This window comes from Delphinus delphis, chromosome 3 (assembly GCF_949987515.2).
Source record: "Delphinus delphis chromosome 3, mDelDel1.2, whole genome shotgun sequence".
Classification (NCBI taxonomy): domain Eukaryota; kingdom Metazoa; phylum Chordata; class Mammalia; order Artiodactyla; family Delphinidae; genus Delphinus; species Delphinus delphis.
Genome location: NC_082685.1, coordinates 121,863,442 through 121,884,952, shown reverse-complemented (window position 1 = coordinate 121,884,952; position 21,511 = coordinate 121,863,442). Strand labels below are relative to the sequence as shown.

Here is a 21,511-nt window from a genome sequence, read left to right as displayed (position 1 = left end):
CTTATCTTTTCAAAATAGCATATTGTATTTTTATTATTTTTTAACATAAACTCAATTATACTTACCTATCATTCTGTAACTTGTTTCTGTCATTCAGTATTATGTTTTGTGATTTATCTATGTTAACATAAGTAGATATAATTATGTGATTTATCTATGTTAACATAAGTAGATATAATTATCTCCTTTTATCTGATGAATAATGTCCCATTATATAAAAATATATTTATCCTTTCTACTGATAGGATCTTAGGTTGCTTCTAGTATTTTGCTGTTATAAATAATGCTGAAATGCATAGCGATACACGTCTCTCTGTGCACACATGGCACAGCTTCTTTAAGGCAGTAGCTTTTGAATTCTTTTGACTAGGGCTGACCGATGGTAAAAAGTAACAATGCAACCAAGTATATTCATATACATTCATATGTATACATTCATATACATATACACACTAACCCACAAAAATTAAAACAAAATTACATGAAGCATTATGACATGTGATATTCAAAAAAAATCAATGCTGATAGAAACCACATAATTGATTTCACAACCCACTAATGATTCACTACAACTCTGTACTAGGATTTATTTCTAGTTCTCTTAATTAAGGGTGAAGCCTTTTGGAAGGCCTAGATTTATACAAGAGCATCTCCTAGTAGGGTACCAATCTTGGGTGGGGCCCTGAACCTTGCCTTTATTCCCTGCACCCTGCCAATACATGACGATAAAAGTTCAAGAACCTTGGGTTCAGCAAATACCCTCAGACTTACCTCCTAGACGTTCTGCTTTCCTTTGGTTGCTGGCCTCTAAGTATTCTTTAATTCTTTATTTTCTTCTAGCACACTAATCTATCTAATATGTATTGCATATTTTATACAAGTTTCTTAGTTGTTTACAAAAGGGTCCAGTCTGCCATACTGCTGGAACCAAGTTTTCTCTATTGTGATTTCTTTCAAATGAATCATTCAGAAGTGTTCTTTTCAGTTTCCAAACATATGGAGCTTTCAGACTATACTTTTGTTGATTTCTAAATTTATTACACTGTTATCAGAGAGTGGAGTCCGTATGACATCAGTTTTTTAGCATTTGCTGAGATTTCTTTTATGGCCTATCATGTAGTAAATTTAGGGAAAAACTTGATATGTATTTTAAAAGAATATACATCACTATTTGTTGATGTCTATTTTGTTGTTCAAATCTCCATCTTACTTTTTTGCATAATAACTTCTGATAGTATAATTTTAAGTACCTTTATCACTATAGATTTGTCAATTTCTCCGTTATTAGTTGAATCACATGAAGTTGCAACTTTTGTGAGTAAAACAGCTGATTATCAACAATATTCAACCTAATATCTATCTGCTCTTTTTCCCCCATCCCTTTATTTTAAAATTTTCTATGCAGTTTTTAGTTTTCCAAGTAGTTTCACTAATAATGACATGTAGCTGGACTTACTTTTTTAATTTACTTTGATACCTGACCAATTTTTTATGCTAATTTCTTAGCTTCGACAAAGAGTACCTGCCTCACTGGGGGCAGTATAAATTCACTCCTCATACCTACACAAGGTATAAGTTCAGGTTACCAATTCTCGATTATTCCTTTTCTTCTAATTATTATTTTATAGGAACTTAAACACAGTAAACTTTCTCATCACTTTCCCTAGACAGTAAATGGAATTTTTCTAATTCCTGCTTCACTGTTTTTTTGAGCAATCTGGCTCTAAACAAGAGCCTCCACTCTGGCCATGCTGCCATTCCACAGGGGTCTAAAGCTTCACTCTGTATCCCATAAATGTCTACCCAGTAGGCCCGTGGACCTCATTGTTTCCAGCTATCATTCCCTGCTCTGGCTTTGAGCTCCTTTTCCTTTCCAACACCTGGGGATTTCCCTTTTTCACCTGGGTTATTTTTATTTTTGTTGTTACTCTATTTTTCTCCAGTATCTCTCTGTTTTTGGAGCAGAAAGGAGGACTTTCTATGTTGCTTCAGCTTGCCATTCTGATCAGAACTCCTGATGATACAATTTTTCCTTTACTTAACCTAGCTTTGCATCCAAACACCTTATATTGTAATAAATATTTCATATAAACAAAATACTTAATAACCACCTGACAGCAGTCTGTCTCACACCCATTTTAGACTTACTTCAATGAAACTGACCCTAAACTGATAATAAGACAAGTTGCTTGTGAACAAACTTAGAAAATTATTCCAAAATATAGTTCTCGTGACCTCTTTTCTACATAGACTCTCAGGAGACAATGAGCAGAAAATTCTTTAAAAAAGAAAAAAAACAAAACAGGCTGTGGACCTGCCTGGACACGGTGACTTCCAGCAGGTCCCACCTCAGCCACGTTCTCCTGCCAGCAGCTCCCACCCCCCGGGGCCAACATCCTCTCCATGTTTGTTTATTGGTTATTTATTTATTATTTTTGGCTGCGTTGGTTCTTTGTTGCTGTGCGCAGGCTTTCTCTAGTTGAGGCGAGCTGGGGGCTACTCTTTGTGGTGGTACGTGGGCTTCTCATTGCAGTGGCTTCTCTTGTTGCAGAACATGGGCTCTAGGTGTGCGGGCTTCAGTAGTTGTGGCACGCGGGCTCAGCAGTTGTGGCATATGGGCTTAGTTGCTCCACAGCATGTGGGATCTTCCTGGACCAGAGATCGAACCCATGTCCCCTGCATTGGCAGGTGGATACTTAACCATAGCACCACCAGAGAGGTCCTCAGCAGAAAATTCTTAGATGACCAGAAACTTAAATTTTGACCACAGATATGTAGAGACATTTCAAGTTGTAACATTTTAGTAGCTGACTGTAAAGAGTAACCTGGCTTTTTCAGAAATGGAAAAGCCAATCCTTAAATTCATACAAAAATGTAAGGGACCCTGAACAGCCAAAACAATCTTGAAAAAGAATAAAGGTGGAAGACTCATATTTCCTGATTTCAAAACTTACCACAAAGCTATAGTAATCAAAACAGGGTGATAGAGTCATAAGGATAGTCATATAGACCAATGGAATAGAATTTAGAGTCCAGAAATACACCCATACATATATAGCCAATTGCTTTTTGACAAGAGTGTCAAGTCTATTCAGTGGGGAAAGAACAGTCTCTTCAACAGATGGTGCTGGGACAACAGGATTTCCACATGTAAACGAATGAAGTTGAACTCCTCACCTAACATCGTATGCAAAAACTGACTGAAAATGGATTAAAGACCACAACAATATAAGAGCTAAAACCATAAAACTCTTAGAAGAAAGTATGGGGTAAATCTTCTTTAACTTGCATTTAGCAATGGATTCTTACATATAAAACACCAACAGCACAAGTAACAAAAGATAAAACTGATAAGTTGGATTTCATCAAAATTTAAAACGTTTGTGCAAAGAAATTATTATGAAAGTGAAAAAACAACCTACAGAGTGGAAGAAAAGATTTGTAACTTATATATCTGATAAGGTTAACTATTTAGTATATATACAATTCCCGCAACTCAAGAAGAAAAAGACAACTCAATTAAAACATGGGCAAAGAAACTGAACAGACATTTCTCCAAAGAAGATATACAAATGGCCAGTAAGACCATGAAAAGATACCCAACATCATTAGTCTTTAGAGAAATGCAACTGAAAACCATGAGATATCCCTTCACATCTATTAAGATGGCTACAATTTTTAAAAAAGAAAAGAGAAAGGAAAGTAAGTGTTGGCAAGAATGTGGAGAAACTGGAACTCTTGTACATTTCTGGTGGGAATATAAAATGATGGAGCTGCTGTGGAAAACAGTCTGGCAACTCCTCAAGAAGCTGCACACAGATGACCCAGCATTCCACTCCTAGGTATATACCCAAAAGAATCAAAAACGGGGACTCAGACAGACACTTATACAACAAAATTCATTGCCCATTAATCACATTGCCCATACAACAAAATTCATTGCCCATTAATCACATTGCCCATTAATCACAACAAAATTCATTGCCCATTAATCACAATAGCCAAAAGGTAAAAATAACCCAAGTGTCTATCAATAGATGAATCGATAAAGAAAATGTGGTGTATCCATACAATGAAATATCATTCAGCCATAATGAGGAATAAAGTTATGATACGTGCTACAACATGAATGAACTTTAAAAACATTGTGCTAAGGGAAATAAGCCAGACACAAAAGGACAAATACTATATGATTCGACTTACATGAAATATCTAGAATGGCCAAATTCATAGAGATAGAAAGTAGATTAGAGGTTACCAGGGTCTGGGGGAAGGGAGGAGTGGGGAGGTACTGCTTAAGGTTTATAGAGTTTCTATTTGGGGTGATGAAAAAGTTTTGTAATAGATAGGGGCGATGGTTGTACAACACTGTGAATGTAATTAATGCCACTGAATTGTATACTTAAAAATGGTTAAAATGGCACATGATGTTATATGTATTTTACCAAAATTTATTTATTTATTTATTTATTTATTTATTTATTTATTTCGTTACGCGGGCCTCTCGCTGTTGCAGCCTCTCCCATTGTGGAGCACAGGCTCTGGATGCGCGGGCTCAGCGGCCATGGCTCACGGGCCCAGCCGCTCCGCGGCATGTGGGATCTTCCCAGACCGGGGCATGAACCCGTGTCCCCTGCATCGGCAGGCGGACTCTCAACCACTGCGCCACCAGGGAAGCCCCCACAATTTATTTTTGAATTTTATTGTATTTATTTTTTTATACAGTAGGTTCTTATTTATTATCCATTTTATACATTATTAGCGTATATATGCCAATCTCAACCTCCCAATTCATCCCACCACCTCCCCCCCGGCCTCTTTTCCCCCTTGGTGTTACATACATTTGTGCTCTACATCTGTGTCTCAATTTCTGCCCTGCAAACTGGTTCATCTGTACCATTTTTCTAGGTTCCACATATATGAGTTAAAATACGACATTTGTTTTTCTCTTTCTGACTTACTTCACTCTATATGACAGTCTCTAGATCCATCCACGTCTCTACAAATGACCCAATTTTGTTCCTTTTTATGGCTGAGTAATACTCCATTGTATATATGTACCACATCTTCTTTATCCATTCGTCTGTTGATGGGCATTTAGGTTGCTTCCATGACCTGGCTATTGTAAAATGGTGCTGCAGTGAACATTGGGGTGCATGTGCCTTTTTGAATTATGGTCTTCTCTGGGTATATGCCCAGTAGTGGGATTGCTGGGTCATGTAGCAATTCCATTTTTAGTTTTTTAAGGCACATCCATACTGTTCTCCAGAGTGGCTGTATCAATTTACATTCCCACCAACAGTGCAAGAGGGTTTCCTTTTCTCCACACCCTCTACAGCATTTGCTGTTTGTAGATTTTCTGATGATGCCCATTCTAACTGGTGTGAGGTGATTCCTCATTGTAGTTTTGATTTGCATTTCTCTAATAATTAGTGATGTTGAGCAGCTTTTCATGTGCTTCTTGGCCATCTGTATGTCTTCTTTGGAGAAATATCTATTTAGGTCTTCTGCCCATTTTTGGATTGGGTTGTTTGTTTTTTAATACTGAGCTGCATGAGCTGTTTATATATTTTGGATATTAAGCCTTTGTTCATTGATTCGTTTGCAAATATTTTTCTCCATTCTGAGGGTTGTCTATTCGTCTTGTTGGTAGCTTCCTTTGCTTTGCAAAAGCTTTGAAGTTTCATTAGGTCCCATTTGTTTATTTTTGTTTTTATTTCTATTACTCTAGGAGGTGAATCAAAAAAGATCTTGCTGTGATTTATGTCAAAGAGTATTCTTCCTATGTTTTCTTTAAGAGTTTTATAGGGATCAGTTTTACATTTAGGCCTCTAATCCATTTTGAGTTTATTTCTGTGTATGGTGCTACGAAGTGTTCTAATTTCTTTCTTTTACATATAGCTGTCCAATTTTCCCAGCACCACTTATTGAAGAGACTGTCTTTTCTCCGTTGTATATCCTTGCCTCCTTGTCATAGATTAGTTGACCACAGGTGTGTGGGTTTATCTCTGGGCTTTCTATCTTGTTCCATTGATCTCTATTTCTGGTTTTGTGCCAGTACCATACTGTCTTGATTACTGTAGCTTTGTAGTATAGTCTGATGTCAGGGAGTCTGATTCCTCCAGGTCAGTTTTTTTTTTTTTCTTCAAGATTGCTTTGGCTATTCAGGGTCTTTTGTGTCTCCATACAAATTTTAAGATTTTTTTGTTCTAGTTCTGTAAAAAATGCCATTGGTAATTTGACAGGGATTGCACTGAATCTGTAGATTGCTTTGGGTAGTATAGACATTTTCACAATATTGATTCTTCCAATCCAAGAACATGGTATATCTCTCCATCTGTTTCTATCACCTTTAATTTCTTTCATCAGTGTCTTATAGTTTTCTGCATACAGGTCTTTTGTCTCCCTAGGTTGGTTTATTCCTAGGTATTTTATTTTTTTGTTGCAGTGGTAAATGGGAGTGTTTCCTCAATTTCTCTTTCAGATTTTTCATCATTAGTGTATAGGAATGCAACAGATTTCTGTGCATTAATTTTGTATCCTGCAACTTCGATTAGCTCTAGTAGTTTCCTGGTGGCATCTTTAGGATTCTCTATGTATAGTACAACGTCATCTGCAAACAGTGACAAGTTTTACTTCTTCTTTTCCAATTTTTATTCCTTTTATTTCTTTTTCTTCTCTGATTGCCATGGCTAAGACTTCCAAAACTATGTTGAATAATAGTGGCGAGAGTGGACATCCTTGTCTTGTTGCTGATCTTAGAGGAAATGCTTTCAGCTTTTCACCATTGAAAAGGATGTTTGCTGTGGGTTTGTCATATATGGCCCTTATTATATTGAGGTAGGTTCCCTCTATGGCCACTTTCTGGAGAGTTTTTATCATAAATGGGTGTTGAATTTTGTCAAAAGCTTTTGCTGCATCTATTGAGATGATCATATGGTTTTTCTTCCTCAACTTGTTAATATAGTGTATCACATTACTTGGTTTGTGTATACTGAAGAAGCCTTGCATCCCTGGGATAAATCCCACTTGATCATGGTGGATGATCCTTTTAATGTGTTGTTGGATTGTGTTTGCTAGTATTTTGTTAAGGATTCTTGCATCTATATTCATCAGTGATAGTGGTCTGTAATTTTCTTTTTTTGTAGTATCTTTGTCTGGTTTTGGTATCAGGGTGATGGTGGTCTCATAGAATGAGTTTGGGAGTGTTCCTTCCTCTGCAGTTTTTTGGAAGAGTTTGAGAAGGATGGGTGTTAGCTCTTCTCTAAATGTTTGACAGAATTCCCCTGTGAGCCATCTGGTCCCAGACTTTTGTTTGTTGGAAGATTTTTAATCACAGTTTCAATTTCATTACTGTGATTGGTCTGTTCATATTTTCTATTTCTTCCTGGTTCAGGCTTGGAAGGTTATACCTTTCTAAGAATTTGTCCATTTCTTCCAGGTTGTCCATTTTATTGGCATAGAGTTACTTGTAGTAGTCTCTTAGATGCTTTGTATTTCTGTGGTGTCTGTTGTAACTTCTCCGTTTTCATTTCTAATTTTATTGATTTGAGTCCTCTCCCTCTTTTTCTTGATGAGCCTGGCTAATGCTTTATCAATTTTGTTTATCTTCTCAAAGAACGAGCTTTTAGTTTTATTGATCTTTGCTATTGTTTTGTTTGTTTCTATTTCATTTATTTCTGCTCTGATCTTTATGATTTCTTTCTACTAAGTTTGGGTTTTGTTTGTTCTTCTCTCTCTAGTCCCTTTAGGTGTAAGGTTCGATTGTTTATTTGAGATTTTTCTTGTTTCTTGAGGAAGGCTTGAATTGCTATAAACTTCCCTCTTAGAAATGCTTTTTCTGCATCCCATAGGTTTTGGATCATTGTGTATCCATTGTCATTTAGCTCTATGTATTTTTTGATTTCCTCTTTGATTTGTTCAGTGATCTCCTAGTTATTTAGTAACATATTGTTTAGCCTAATGTGTTTGTGTTTTCTATGTTTTTTCCCCTGTAAATGATTTCTAATCTCATAGCGTTGTGGTCAGAAAAGATGCTTGATATGATTTCAATTTTCTTAAATTTACTGAGGCTTGATTTGTGACCCAAGATGTGATTTATCCTGGAGAATGTTCTGTGTGCACTTGAGAAGAAAGTGTAATCTGCTGTTTTTGGACAGAATGTCCTATAAATATCAATTAAATCTATCTGGTCTACTGTGTCATTTAAAGCTTGTGTTTCCTTATTAATTTTCACTTTGGATGATCTGTCCATTGGTGTAAGTAAGGTGTTAAAGTCCCCCACTATTATTGTGTTACTGTCGATTTCCTCTTTTATAGCTGTTAGCATTTGCATTATGTATTGAGGTGTTCTTATGTTGGGTGCAAATATATTTATAATTGGTATATCTTCTTCCTGGATTGATGCCTTGGTCATTATGCAGTGTCCTTCCTTGTCGCTTGTAACATTCTTTATTTTATAGTCTATTTTATCTGATATGAGTATTGCTACTCCAGCTTTCTTTTGATTTCCATTTGCATGGAATATCTTTTTCCATCCCCTCACTTTCAGCCTGTATGTGTCCCTAGGTCTGAAGTGGGTCTCTTGTAGACAGCATATATATGGGTCTTGTTTTTGTATCCATTCAGAGAGCCTGTGTCTTTTGGTGGGAGCATTTAGTCCATTTACATTTAAGGTAATTATCGATATGTGTGTTCCTATTCCCATTTTCTTCATTGTTTTGGGTTCGGGATTGTAGGTCTTTTCCTTCTCTTATGTTTCTTGCCTAGAGAAGTTCCTTTAGCATTTGTTGTAGAGCTGGTTTGGTGGTGGTGAATTCTCTTAGCTTTTGCGTGTCTGTAAAGCTTTTGATTTCTCTGTCAAATCTGAATGAGATCCTTGCTGGGTAGAGTATCTTGGTTGTAGTTTCCTCCCTTTCATCACTTTAAATACATCATGCCACTCCCTTCTGGCTTGTAGAGTTTCTGCTGAGAAATCAGCTGTTACTCTTATGGGACTTCCCTTGTATGCTATTTGTTGTTTTTCCCTTGTTGCTTTCAATAGTTTTTCTTTGGGGGCTTCCCTGGTGGCGCAGTGGTTGAGAGTCCACCTCCTGATGCAGGGGACACGGGTTCGTGCCCTGGTCCAGTAAGATCCCACATGCAGCAGACGGCTGGGCCCGTGAGCCATGGCTGCTGAGCCTGTGCGTCCGGAGCCTGTGCTCTGCAACGGGAGAGGCCACAACAGTGAGAGGCCCGCGTACTGTAAAAAAACAAACAAACAAAAAAATAGTTTTTCTTTGTCTTTAATTTTTGTCAGTTTGATTACTATGTGCCTCGGTATGTTTCTCCTTTGGTTTATCCTTCCTGGGACTCTCTGTGCTTCCTGGACTTGGGTGGCTATTTCCTTTCCCATGTTAGGGAAGTTTTCACCTATAATCACTTCAAATATTTTCTCGGGTCCTTTCTCTCTCTCTTCTCCTTCTGGGACCCCTATAATCCAAATGTTGTTGCGTTTAATGTTGTCCCAGAGATCTCTTAGGCTGTCTTCTTTTCTTTTCATTCTTTTTTCTTTATTCTGTTCCATAGCAGTGAATTCCACCATTCTGTCTTTCAGGTCACTTATCTGTTTTTCTGCCTCAGTTACTCTGCTATTGATTCCTTCTAGTGTATTTTTCATTTCTGTTATTGTATTCTTCATCTCTGTTTGTTTGTTCTTTAATTCTTGTAGGTGTTTGTTCTTTAATTTTCTAGGTCTTTGTTAAATATTCCTTGCTTCTTCTCGATCTTTGCCTCCATTCTTTTTCCGAGGTCCTGGATCATCTTCACTATCATTATTCTGAATTCTTTTTCTGGAAGGTTGCCTATCTCCACTTCATTTAGTTGTTTTTCTGGGGTTTTATCTTGTTCCTTCATCTGCTACATAGCTCTCTGCCTTTTCATCTTGTCTATCTTTCTGTGACTGTGGTTTTTGTTCCACACGCTGCAGGATTGTAGTTCTTCTTGCTTCTGCTGTCTGCCCTCTGGTGGATGAGGCTATCTACAAGTTTCCTGATGGGAGGGACTGCTGGTGGGCAGAGCTCAGTAAAACTGTAATCTGCTTGTCTGCTGATGGGTGGGGCTGGGTTCCCTCCCTGTTGGTCGTTTGGCCTGAGGCAACCCAACACTGGAGCCTACTGGGCTCTTTGGTGGGGCTAATGCCAGGTTCTTGGAGGGCTAATGCCAAGGAGTACTTCCCAGAACTTCTGCTGCCAGTGTCCTTCTCCTCACGATGAGACACAGCCACCCCCTGCTTCTGCAGGAGACCTTCCAACACTAGCAGGTAGGTCTGGTTCAGTCTCCTATGGGGTCACTGCTCCTTCCCCTGGGTCCTGATGCATACACTACTTTGCATGTGCCCTCCAAGAGTGGAGTCTGTTTACCCCAAACCTGTTGAAGTCCTGCAATCAAATCCCGCTACCCTTCAATGTCTGATTCTCTAGGAATTCCTCCTCCCATTGCCAGACCCCCAGGTTGGGAAGCCTGACGTGGGGCTCAGAACCTTCAGTCCAGTGCATGGACTTCTGTGATATAAGTGTAGTCCAGTTTGTGAGTTACCCACCCAGCAGTTATGGGATTTGATTTTATTATGATTGCACCCCTCCTACCATCTCACTGTGGCTTCTCCTTTGTCTTTGGATGTGGGGTATCTTGTTTGGTGAGTTCCAGTGTCTTCCTGTTGATGATTGTTCAGCAGTTAGCTGTGATTCTGGTGCTCTTGCAAGAGGGAGAGAGTGCATGTCCTTCTGCTCCGCCATCTTGAACCAATCTCCTACCACAATTTTTTTAAATGGGGAAAAAAGCACCACGGCACAGTATGAAGTCTTACTAATAACCAGATTTCAATTTTCAGTTTTCCTATTTAATAACAGAGTAATCCTCTTGAGCCTGTTTTCTGATTTGTCACAGTAATTATTTGTAACAATAATAATCAATAATAATGATTTTTGGCAAAGTATTGATGTAAAACTTGAATTAACTAATTTAATCTTTACAACAAGTCTATGGAACTAAGTACTATAATTATCTCATTTTACCGACACAAAACTGAAGCACAGAGTGGTTAAGTAACCTGCCTAAAGTCACACAGCTAGTAATTGCCAGCTAAGGTTTGTACCTACATGCCAGACCAATGGTTTTGAATGTTCATAAAAATGGAGACTATGAAACCTACTTCACAGGGTTGTTTTAGGAATGAAATGCAATGAATCATATCTTTAAACTGCTTAGTACAGACCCTAGCACCAAGCAGATATTCAATACACAGTACCAGGTTCTTACCAGTTGTTGTACCAATAAAAGCAAAGGCATATTCTCTCTTGTTCTCACTCAAGGAGTGGCTATGTGGGCAACTCTAAGTGTCCAGTAACAATAAAACCTACAGTTTCATTTAGACTGTGCAGATAAAAATGTGTCAACGCATTAAAAAAAAACTCTTGTTTTATAATTAGGGTGCCCATGCACTTCTTCCTTGGCCTACAGAGTGTACAGACTAGGCTAACAAGTATTAATTTTTACCAGGCTTTGTCTCTACCTAAGGTCCTGAGTTTTGAGATGATGAAAGCTACATTATAAACTTCTGAATTCTTAAACCTAGTTAATTCTCGAAACTTCACATCCCTATCATTTTGGTTCCCACCCAAAAGTGCAGGCCTCTGTATTCATATCACTTCCCTGAAGTCTTATCCACACATTGCTCTTTCTATTCCTCTGACTTAACTAATCATCACCCCCTTCTCTCCCCATCTTTTTATGACAGCTTCTGAAACCTGCAATCCCTGGTGAACAAACTGTGCTACCTGTTCACAGAATGCCCCCTCTACTGCTTTTTTTAAGGGATACTTGGCTCTTTCCTGCAGACAGCTTACAGCTTACCTCTGTATTATTAGCATCCTCCAGGCTCCTCAACACTGCTTCCACATAGCAGTCCCCTACGCTCCCCTGCAGCTAGCCCTCTGCTGCTGTGTAACAGCCCCATCCACCAAAATTGTTGGAGCCTGACTCACACTCTAGCTCTTTACCTTAAGACCTTCCATAGCCTAGACGGACAGCCTATGGCTTTGGATGGCTTTTCTCAGCTCCTTGACATTCTAGATGCCATGGCCACACAAGGCTCCTTGTCATCACCTGGAACCGTTTCATGTCTGAAATTTTAAACTCCAATATTATAGTACTTTGACTATAACCTTTTATCCTTCTAGCTTCTTTATTCCCTTACACCCATGCACAGATCTGTTTCTGAATCTTGTTAAAAACTTCAGTCACTTAATCCCTTCATTTTTCTCTTAGTCTATCATTCCTGACCATCTGAACACTCTTTTATAAGCCTCATCTGACTCTTTCATATTCCTGTTCTACTGTACCTCACTGTAAAACAACTAATCTGGGTCAAAGCTATCCTTTCTTTGAGTCGTGCCTACCCCTGAGCAGCCAAACAATGCATGAACACAATCACATATTCATGGACATGAGCACAAACACAAACTTTTTAATTTTTTATTTGTCTTTGGTCAACTTCCTCCCCTATTTCCCTTAATGACTTTTCCAAACTAATGCCTGACTTAAATCATTCTTCGACCATTCCCTGGCCCACTCAGTGCCTCCTCCCAAAACGGATGATCCTGCCTCCTAATTTACAAAGAAAATTAAGATTAACAGGCAGCATCTCCTTCTACTTTGTCTCTGCACCTGAAAACAACCATATTTTTCTCACCTAGTTTCCTCCAGACTTAAGAGGTATCCTTGTCATACCTCTTAAGAGAAACTTCCATAATCTTCTCTTGTCTCCAATATCTACAAGATCTCTTCTAATATCCCCTTGGTCTATATATACATTTTATACTTCAAATATAAAACCCTCCATTTATCCCATATTCCCTTCTAGGAATTATTCAATATGGTATGAATGTTTGTGTCCCCCAAAATTCATATGTTGAAATTCTAACCCCCATAGGTGATGGTATTAGTAGGTGGGGCCTTTGGAAGGTGATTAGGCTCTGAGGGTGGTACCCTCATGAATGGGATTAGTGCCTTCTAAAAGAGACTCCAGAGAGATCCCTAGCCCCTTCCGCCAACTGAGGATACAACAAAAATCTGTGACTTGGAAAAGGGCTTTCACCCGACCATGCTGGTATCCAGAACTTGGGCTTCCAGCTTTTAGAACTGTGAGCAGTTCTGTGTTATTTTGTTATAGCACCCCATATGGACCTTAAGACAGTACCCTACTTTCCTCATGTAAATTTCTTGAAAAATGGAAATAACATAGGCCCTATCCCTCACTATTCAGGCCTGAATCTACAAAGTTTGTTTCATGACCTACAACTCTACTTAAACTGATCTTGCTAAGGTCAGCAAAGCATTCTACCTGGCAAATCCAGTGAACATTTTTCAATCTATTTCTCACAGATCTTATCTGTTACACCTGACATTTCTCCTCAACCTTGAAAACCCTTACTCCTTTGGCTTATATGATGCTGCCCAGTCCTGCTTCTCCTGGCATTGTACCTTCTTGATCATTTTTTCCTCAGCTCATGCCTATCTATTTTACTTCATCTGTTGATATTTTACTCCACCAAGAGTCTGTTATTCATTGTTCCAAAGTTTGTTTATATAATATCATGTAAGTAAAAAAAAAAATGAATGTGGAAAAAAAAAGAGTAGTTGTTTCCATGAAACAAAGCAGTACTTCTGGAAAGGCTTGATTTAGACGAACTGCTTTAAAAAAGCAGTTTTCAAATTAGGTCTTGGTAAGAAGACTGTAAAGATAGGAGAAAAAAACCCTAAAACAGTGAGAAAAGGTATCTTTTTTTCTCAAAGGGGGTGTCATTGGCATTTTGGGCCAGACAATTCTTCATTGTCCAAGACACTGCAGGATATTTATAGTTCCTGGACCCTACATACTAAATGTCATACTGCTCTTCTCCGGTATGACAGTTGTTATGGGCAACTAAACAAAAAAACCTTCACAGATTTCCAGGGAACCTGTATCACCTCTAGTTGAGAACTAATGATAGAAGGATTCTGCACTCAGATTTCTTTACAAGTATCTTAACTGCTTGCTCATCTTTGAAGAAACAAACTACAAAAAGTAGAAAATACATTTCAAATATGATTTCTACTCAAAAGATTGTGTGTAACACCAATTAGCAGATCCATGGCAAAGAAAAGGTCATGACTGTATATTATATCAATAGATTAGCATTTTTAAGTTAAATAAAATGTTTTTATTTCCTATTGCTGTAATCAAATGCTCAACTACTGAGTCTACTGTATTGAAACTCATTTTAGCATATTTTCTGAGAACTGTCATAATTATCTGAGACATTTATTGCATGGACAAAGGCTTAGCGTCCTTGTAGCTTTTAAATATTCAGAAGTTGCCAACTTCAAAAAAATTCAAATAAAAACTCATTATAGAAATGACCATTCTTCTAACTTTGCTGAGGAAATTCTGCCACGAAAAAGTGAGATCCATGTTAACCTAGCAACACATTCATGTTTAATTTGAAACTTTTAAAAAACAATATAACCATTATTGAAACATACTGACAATATTTTTCAATCAAGTATTAAAGTTTTAAAAAGTGTACAAGCTAAACCACTCTTTTCACAATAATAGAGAGAAAATACTCTTTCGTACCTCACTGACAAATATTCAAATTCTTAGGCATTAAAAACATTTTGAAGGGTTTTGTTGACCTTTGACTTACCTCTACAAGCAACACAAAGATTCTAGCCTCCAAATAACAGATAATTTTTAAAATGTAGTTTCTATTAGAAAGAGGTGTACACTGAGAAGACTTTCATCTCTAGCAGCTGTAAGACGTAAATTTAACCCAGAAGGGAAACATTACTAAATTTCTCCACAGGAGACAAATTAGAAATTGTTTATAATTTAATCACCAAAATCAAAAGAAAGATTTGAATAATATAGCAGAAGGCACTAAACTTGGACAGACAGTCAAAACTATTTGCTTACTTGGCTTCTCTAAATAAATTATAATTACTACAGATGTTTCCATTATTGTCTAATATAAAGTAGCAATGAGGAAACTAGATCAACAAGAATTCTATTTCCAAAAAAATGATTTTAATTGCTTTCCTACAAGTCTTAAGTTAAAAGGAGTCCAAGTAGATGAACTGATATTAGTAGACAGACTGGGAAATCCATTCTAGATTGTGAAGTGAATACAGCATCGATATATATAGTACTTTCTTAAGTCTTTTTTTAATGTAAAAATTCAAACAATCTTTATTATTAAGTGCATCATACATAGAGAAGCGTATATACAATGAATATTTACAGTTGAAAGAGAATTAATAAAGTAAATAGCTGCATACCCATCTCTCAGGTTAGGTAACAGATTGTTACCAGAACCCTAATTAATCTTCTGTGTGCCCTCCCCCCACAAACCACTTGCTGTCCCCCACTTCCCCCAGATAACCACTAGCCTCACTTATGTATGTCTTCTTTGCTTTTCTTTGTGGTTTTACTCCTTACGTATGTACTCCTAATCTTAAGTCTTGAATAAAGAAATGAAGTTAGCAAGGATTGAAAGAACATAAACAAAGCATAAATAAATATAAGCAAATTTAAAAAACAGAAAAGACATCATTGCACTCATTTCTTGCATGCAAGCACATTCTTCAGGAGTTTTTATTTATATGAAGGGTATGTAGACTTATACGTCCACTTTTGCTAGTTGAGCATGCTTCAACTGAGCCAGGTTTCAGCCTTTGCTTGAAGGCATGTGACTTGGTTCTCCTAGCATGCTTTTATTCTTAGCCCTTCTAATAGAGATTCATGCCCCAAGTGCTCTCTTATTACATGATTTGAAAAAATAAATTTGTTTTTCCATACAAGAGCATCTTTATTTCGTTACAAAATAACTCTGCTATGAATGGGAGTATAAACAACAATCCAGGCTCATTTGCATGCTCTCCAAACAACTCAGAAAACAGGGTAATGCTACTGTTAGAGCTGTTATTAAGTCTTTAGGAATTTTTACATTTACCTAGGAAAATGATACTTGTTTATACTACATAAGTTCAAATTTAGACTACATAATTGCTCATGCCGAAGTTTACTTTTCCACTCCATTTCACTAATCATAATGGAGGTTGATTGTTTAAATCAAGGTTTCACCAGTGAGCAGAAATTCTGGGACCAATTTCACCCTTATAAAGAGTTAATTCAATAAACAGGAAAACCTTTCATAAATAGTTTTCATTGCTTTCACCTCTTTGCCTAGTATCTACAAGGATAAGGAATAAAAGAATAAGTATCTATGTACTTTTTTGGGGAATATACTTTCGCCAGACTCCTAAATCTACTACTCCACTTGTACTTCACGACATTTTTGCTAGTCACCAGATATATAGCCACCTGTCACTGGGTCCAGAGCAGGGAAGAAAAGTGAGTATTCGGTGCTGACAGAGGAATTTCTGAATTATCTGCAAACCTGAGCTAAATAACAGGGCTAAAGGACAATGCTCAGGGCCCTGAAATCAGGATGCTAAATCATATTGCCCAAAGAGGCAATGATTCACTGCACAAAATGCAATTTTTTAATGTACTTACGATAGCCACATTTTTTACAGCCTGCTCGGACACTGTCCTTGTTGCAACCTGAAATACAGTTGGATAACATTTTAGGAGACATATAGATAAGTAATAAGAACAAACATTTCATCACATAGAAAAGCTGAGAAAACCACTTGTTAGAGAATTTATTTCTTAAAAAAAAATCATCTCTGACCTAGCTTAGAATACTACTCAATTATTATAACTATTAGAAATCAGTGGAAAAGCTAATTTATTCAAATTATTTCCATGACAAATACTTAAAGAAGATATTTTTCTCTAATTCAACAGAAATGCTGTACTATAGTCAAGAGCTTCAACATTCCAGGAATTCTATAACACTGCAGAAGAAATTCTGGGATACTCTGGCCTCTCTCTCAAATGTAAAATAATTAACTGACTAGATATATACGTAAACATGCAGGTTAACAAATATTTTTCTGCTTACTCTTAGAAGAAAAAAAATTCTAACTTTCTTAAAGGAATTGGTGAAATTCCAGAAACATACTTTAATTGCTAGGTATTGTAAGAAACATCTCAATTCAGTACTCAAATTTTGACAAGAGAAAAAAACTAGTCACATATTCAGTGTGATCAGTGTTTAGAAGTATTTACAGTATCTCTGTATAAATAGTGGTACATACAGGTAACGTTGAAGATACAAATAACAGAGGAAATAAAACTGATTTTTTATTGTGATAACATACATATAACATAAAAATTTACCATCTTAACCATTTCAAAGTGCACAATTCAATGCTATTAAGTACATTCACAATGTTATACAACCATCACCACTATCTATTATTTCCAAAACTTTATCACTATCATCCCAAACAGTCACTGTGCTCATTAAACAATAACTGTCCATTCCCCTTTCCCTCTAGCTCCTGGTAATCTCTATTCTGTTTTCTGTGTCTATGCATTTGCCTGTTCTAGGTATCTCATATAAGTGGAACCGTACAATATTTATCCTTTTGTGCCTGGCTTATTTTACCTAGCATAAAGTTTTCAAGGTTCATCCATACTGTAGCACACACCAGAATGGCATTCCTTTTTATGACAGAATAATATTCCATTGTACGTATATGTAGTTGAAACCAAATTTAACCTCCAATAAGGGCTTCCATTAACCAATCAGAGGGCCAGTACAGTACTACTCTATTTCTTAGTTAAGGGCATCTAACTCCTAAGTCCTTCAAATGGAGATATCTCAGCTTAATAATAAAGTACATATAGTACAAATGTAGTACATTTAATTTTAAAAGAAAGATCATTTTCAAACCATTTCTTTAATGGTATAAAGTCAAATATTAGTCATTTCCTCCTAAAATATACATTGTTGAGTTGTTCTAGTAAAAATACAGTCCGTTCTGCTACGATGCTTTTTAAAAAAACATAAATTTGTTCCAATGCATCTGATATAAGAGGGAACAATTTGAGGGCAAAGTGTCCATGAAATACACTAGGTGAATACAGAAACTTGCATCCAGTTGCTCTGAGCCTCAAAACATACATGGACACATCTCAAACATTTCTAGCAACTTCAGTTCACCACGTGTGCTGTGAGCAGCACCCACCCACATCTGGTGTTATAACTTCCCATCTGATTTTGTATTATTACCTTCCTACCACTACTTCAGAACAACTCATAAGCTACAATTCTTCTGAACTCCTCTTCCACAGCAAACTTCAGGTCTTTTTTTTTTTTTTTGCGGTACGCGGGCCTCTCACTGCTGTCGTCTCTCCCGTTGCGGATGCGCAGGCTCAGCGGCCATGGCTCACAGGCCCAGACACTCCGCGGCATGTGGGATCTTCCCGGACCGGGGCACGAACCCGTGTCCCCTGCATCGGCAGGCGGACTCTCAACCACTGTGCCACCAGGGAAGCCCAACTTCAGGTCTTTTAAAAGGTACAGTGTCCTGTTTATTGCAGTATTTATGTATCTTTTAACCAATTAACATATGCAGATAGGTTCCTATGAGTTTTTATGTAACATTGATGAAGTTTTTAAGTGTTGTGCCCCAACCTCATTTTTTTTTCCATAAACCTTGTGGGTTTTATTGCAGAGTGTAGAAACACATAAGCTGCATTGTAGCAGAACTGTGGTATAAAACTGGATTAATAATACAATCAGGCTCTTTCATTATGAAATAACTGCACGTTGAAAAAGATGCTCAGAGAATCCGGGTCAATGTTAAGTCCGTTCCCACAGAAACCACAGACACTGAATAATACTGAACAAAACTGTGCTAAATGCACCATTACCTCTCCTACAACAAACTCAAAATGTTACAGTGGACAGATTCGAAATGATCTCATCTCAGCATGTATTAGAAATTAACTCATCTTTGACTAAAGCCATCGATAAACTTATCATTCAAGTATCTCCTATTTTTAGAATGAACAAAATATGAAACTTTTTCAGAGCAGTTCACCTTCTTTAATAAGGTTGTAATTTTTTACATGAAAGGGAAGTATAACAAGAACTCTAAATAATTTCATACCAGCTATTTCCTCACCAGCCTTTGGCTAAATTAAGATTTCAAGCTTCATTTGTCTATCATTTTCACAACTGTCTGGCCAACTAAATACTTTTACCTGGAACTTTGAATCCGATGCAACAGACACAGTAAATGTGAGACAAGTGACAATGAAATGGGGACAGTTAGTTCATTCTGCTGTCAGGATCCAGTTTCTAGTGGTAGTAATGCCACTGGCAGCAGCAGCCCTAACCAGGTCTAGGCCTGGGCAGGATCTTGGCTACGGGTTCCCTTGCTCTTGTTTATTTTCTGAGCCTCTATTATCCACCCTTTTCTTAGAGTCTGTGAGCTTCCTGGTATCTTTCCTTTTCTGTTTAAGTTAACTAGTCAGTTTCTGTTGTCTAGAACAAGAACTCTGCTGATAACAATGGTACTCGAGATCCATGTCAAACTGAATAGCAAGACTATAAGGGAGGCCCTGACTCTGACAAGTTATCCATTTCCCCATCTTAGGTTCCCGTGCTGTTCTTTGTTTCACTCTTCTTCAAAGTTTGCTAGACTAATAGACCCTGCCTCCCTCGAAATGTTCCTACAATCCGAAAGCCATTAAATAATCATGACCTATAATTCAAAAGCCATCAAATAAAAACTTACAAATTTGGCTACATATCGGTAATATATTTCCCCCAACCCCCACCTACGCCTCTGAGGGTGGCAGGGCAGCAACATAGCAAAAAGATATGCTACAAAATTCCAGAGGCGCCTCGGTGAGTGAGACATGGGACAGGTGACCTAGGTCTTGAAGGTGTGGCAAGAGGTTCTGGAATGGAGGATTCTGGGCCAGTCATGGAGAACCGGAAGCTACAGCAGAGATGATGGAATTCAAGGAAACATCCTTGCTTTGGTGAATGGAGATTTCTTCAGTGGACACTTGGTACCCGCTCTGAGAGCCCTTACCCCTGCCTATTTCCTGCCATGATGTGGGTCAGATGTACATATTCTCTATCACATCAGAAGGACAGTGCTAATGTGTCTCATTCTTGTGAGAATCCTAATAAAGAACACATATACTCATTAAAAAAAAAATTGGCTACCTAACAAAATCTGAATGGCAAAGACCACTAAAAGCAAACTCAAAAGACACATGAAAACTTGGGACAAAACATTTGCAACTCATAGCACCAACAAAGGGCAATTATCCCTACTCTATAAAACCCACCAAAGCATTAAGAAAGCGATCAATGACCAATAGGAAAAAAATGCGCAAAGGAACTGAACAGAAAGTTCACAGAAAAGGAAATAGAAACAACTCTGAAACATACAGAAAGATGCTCAGCCTTATTCATAATAAATGAAATGTACATTAAAATCTAAACTGGGATTCCATTTTCACTTATCAGAACAGCAAAAATTGAAAAGGTTGAAGAGGGTGTGGGGGGACATACGCACATGTATCGCTCGTAGGAGTAAAAATGAGTACCATCTCCATGGAAAGTAAGCTGACAAAATCTATCAGAACTACCAGTGTACATATTCCTTTGATACAGCACTTCCACGTCCAGGAATTAATCCACTCAATTTACTTGCACCAATGCATACAGGCTTATGTGCAAAGTTATTCACTGCACCATTGTTTGTAACAGTAAAAAAAAGTAGAAATAATTTAGTCTCCAATTTTGGTATAGAAGAATAAGGATGTTCTTTATTTAATGATATTCAATGGTCTCTAAGATATAAAGAGAAAAAAAGCAAACTGTAGAACAGTATTTACGGAATGTTGCCATTTGTATAAAAGAAAGGAAATTATATATATATATATCCCTACACGTTACATATAATATAGGTTATATATATAATATATATATCCCTACACACTTACATATACGATAGATTATATATAGATTATATTAATAGAGATATGTAAAGAAAAAAATCTCTGCAAGGATATATACATTGGTTACCTGAAGAAAGGGTGAGAGACACGTCACTATAGACCTTCTGTATCTCTAAAATGTGAAACGTGAATGAATTGCCTTCTCAAAAACCAAACCCAGAAACTTCCCTTAGCCCCAACACTAAGAAAAGGTGTTGTCATGCAAGCATTCTTTGACAAAAGGCAATGATTGCACTTGCAAATTCTTCAGAGAAGCTACATTGCAGATTTTCAACAAAATTTTATTAACTGATAGTTTTAGGAACAAATTGTAGAGGTCTTTATTTATTGTATTTGTTATATGTTAACAAAGCCTTACTCTGATCTAGAATTCTGTTGAACTTGAGTGGCAGGGGTCCTTCCTCTCCCAGTAACTTAAAGGACTAGAGAATGTCAGTTTCTCTAGATTTGGGACCATGCTACATTTTGTATACAGCTTGGTGCCTAGCCTGGTGTAGAGTTGCTAGGGGGTCCTCAAAAAGTCTTTGTTGCTTT

The 21,511-nt window shown here is 37.4% G+C and overlaps 1 protein-coding gene across 1 annotated transcript in view; it reads right to left on the bottom strand.

The window, feature by feature from the left end:
- The window catches only part of SREK1IP1 (SREK1 interacting protein 1), a 61,677-nt gene that overhangs the window by 34,336 nt on the left and 5,830 nt on the right, over positions 1-21,511 (bottom strand). The window contains exon 2 of the mRNA XM_060009432.1: positions 16,598-16,645. Coding sequence (XP_059865415.1) covers positions 16,598-16,645 — 48 coding nt within the window. The remainder of the gene's footprint in view (positions 1-16,597; positions 16,646-21,511) is intronic.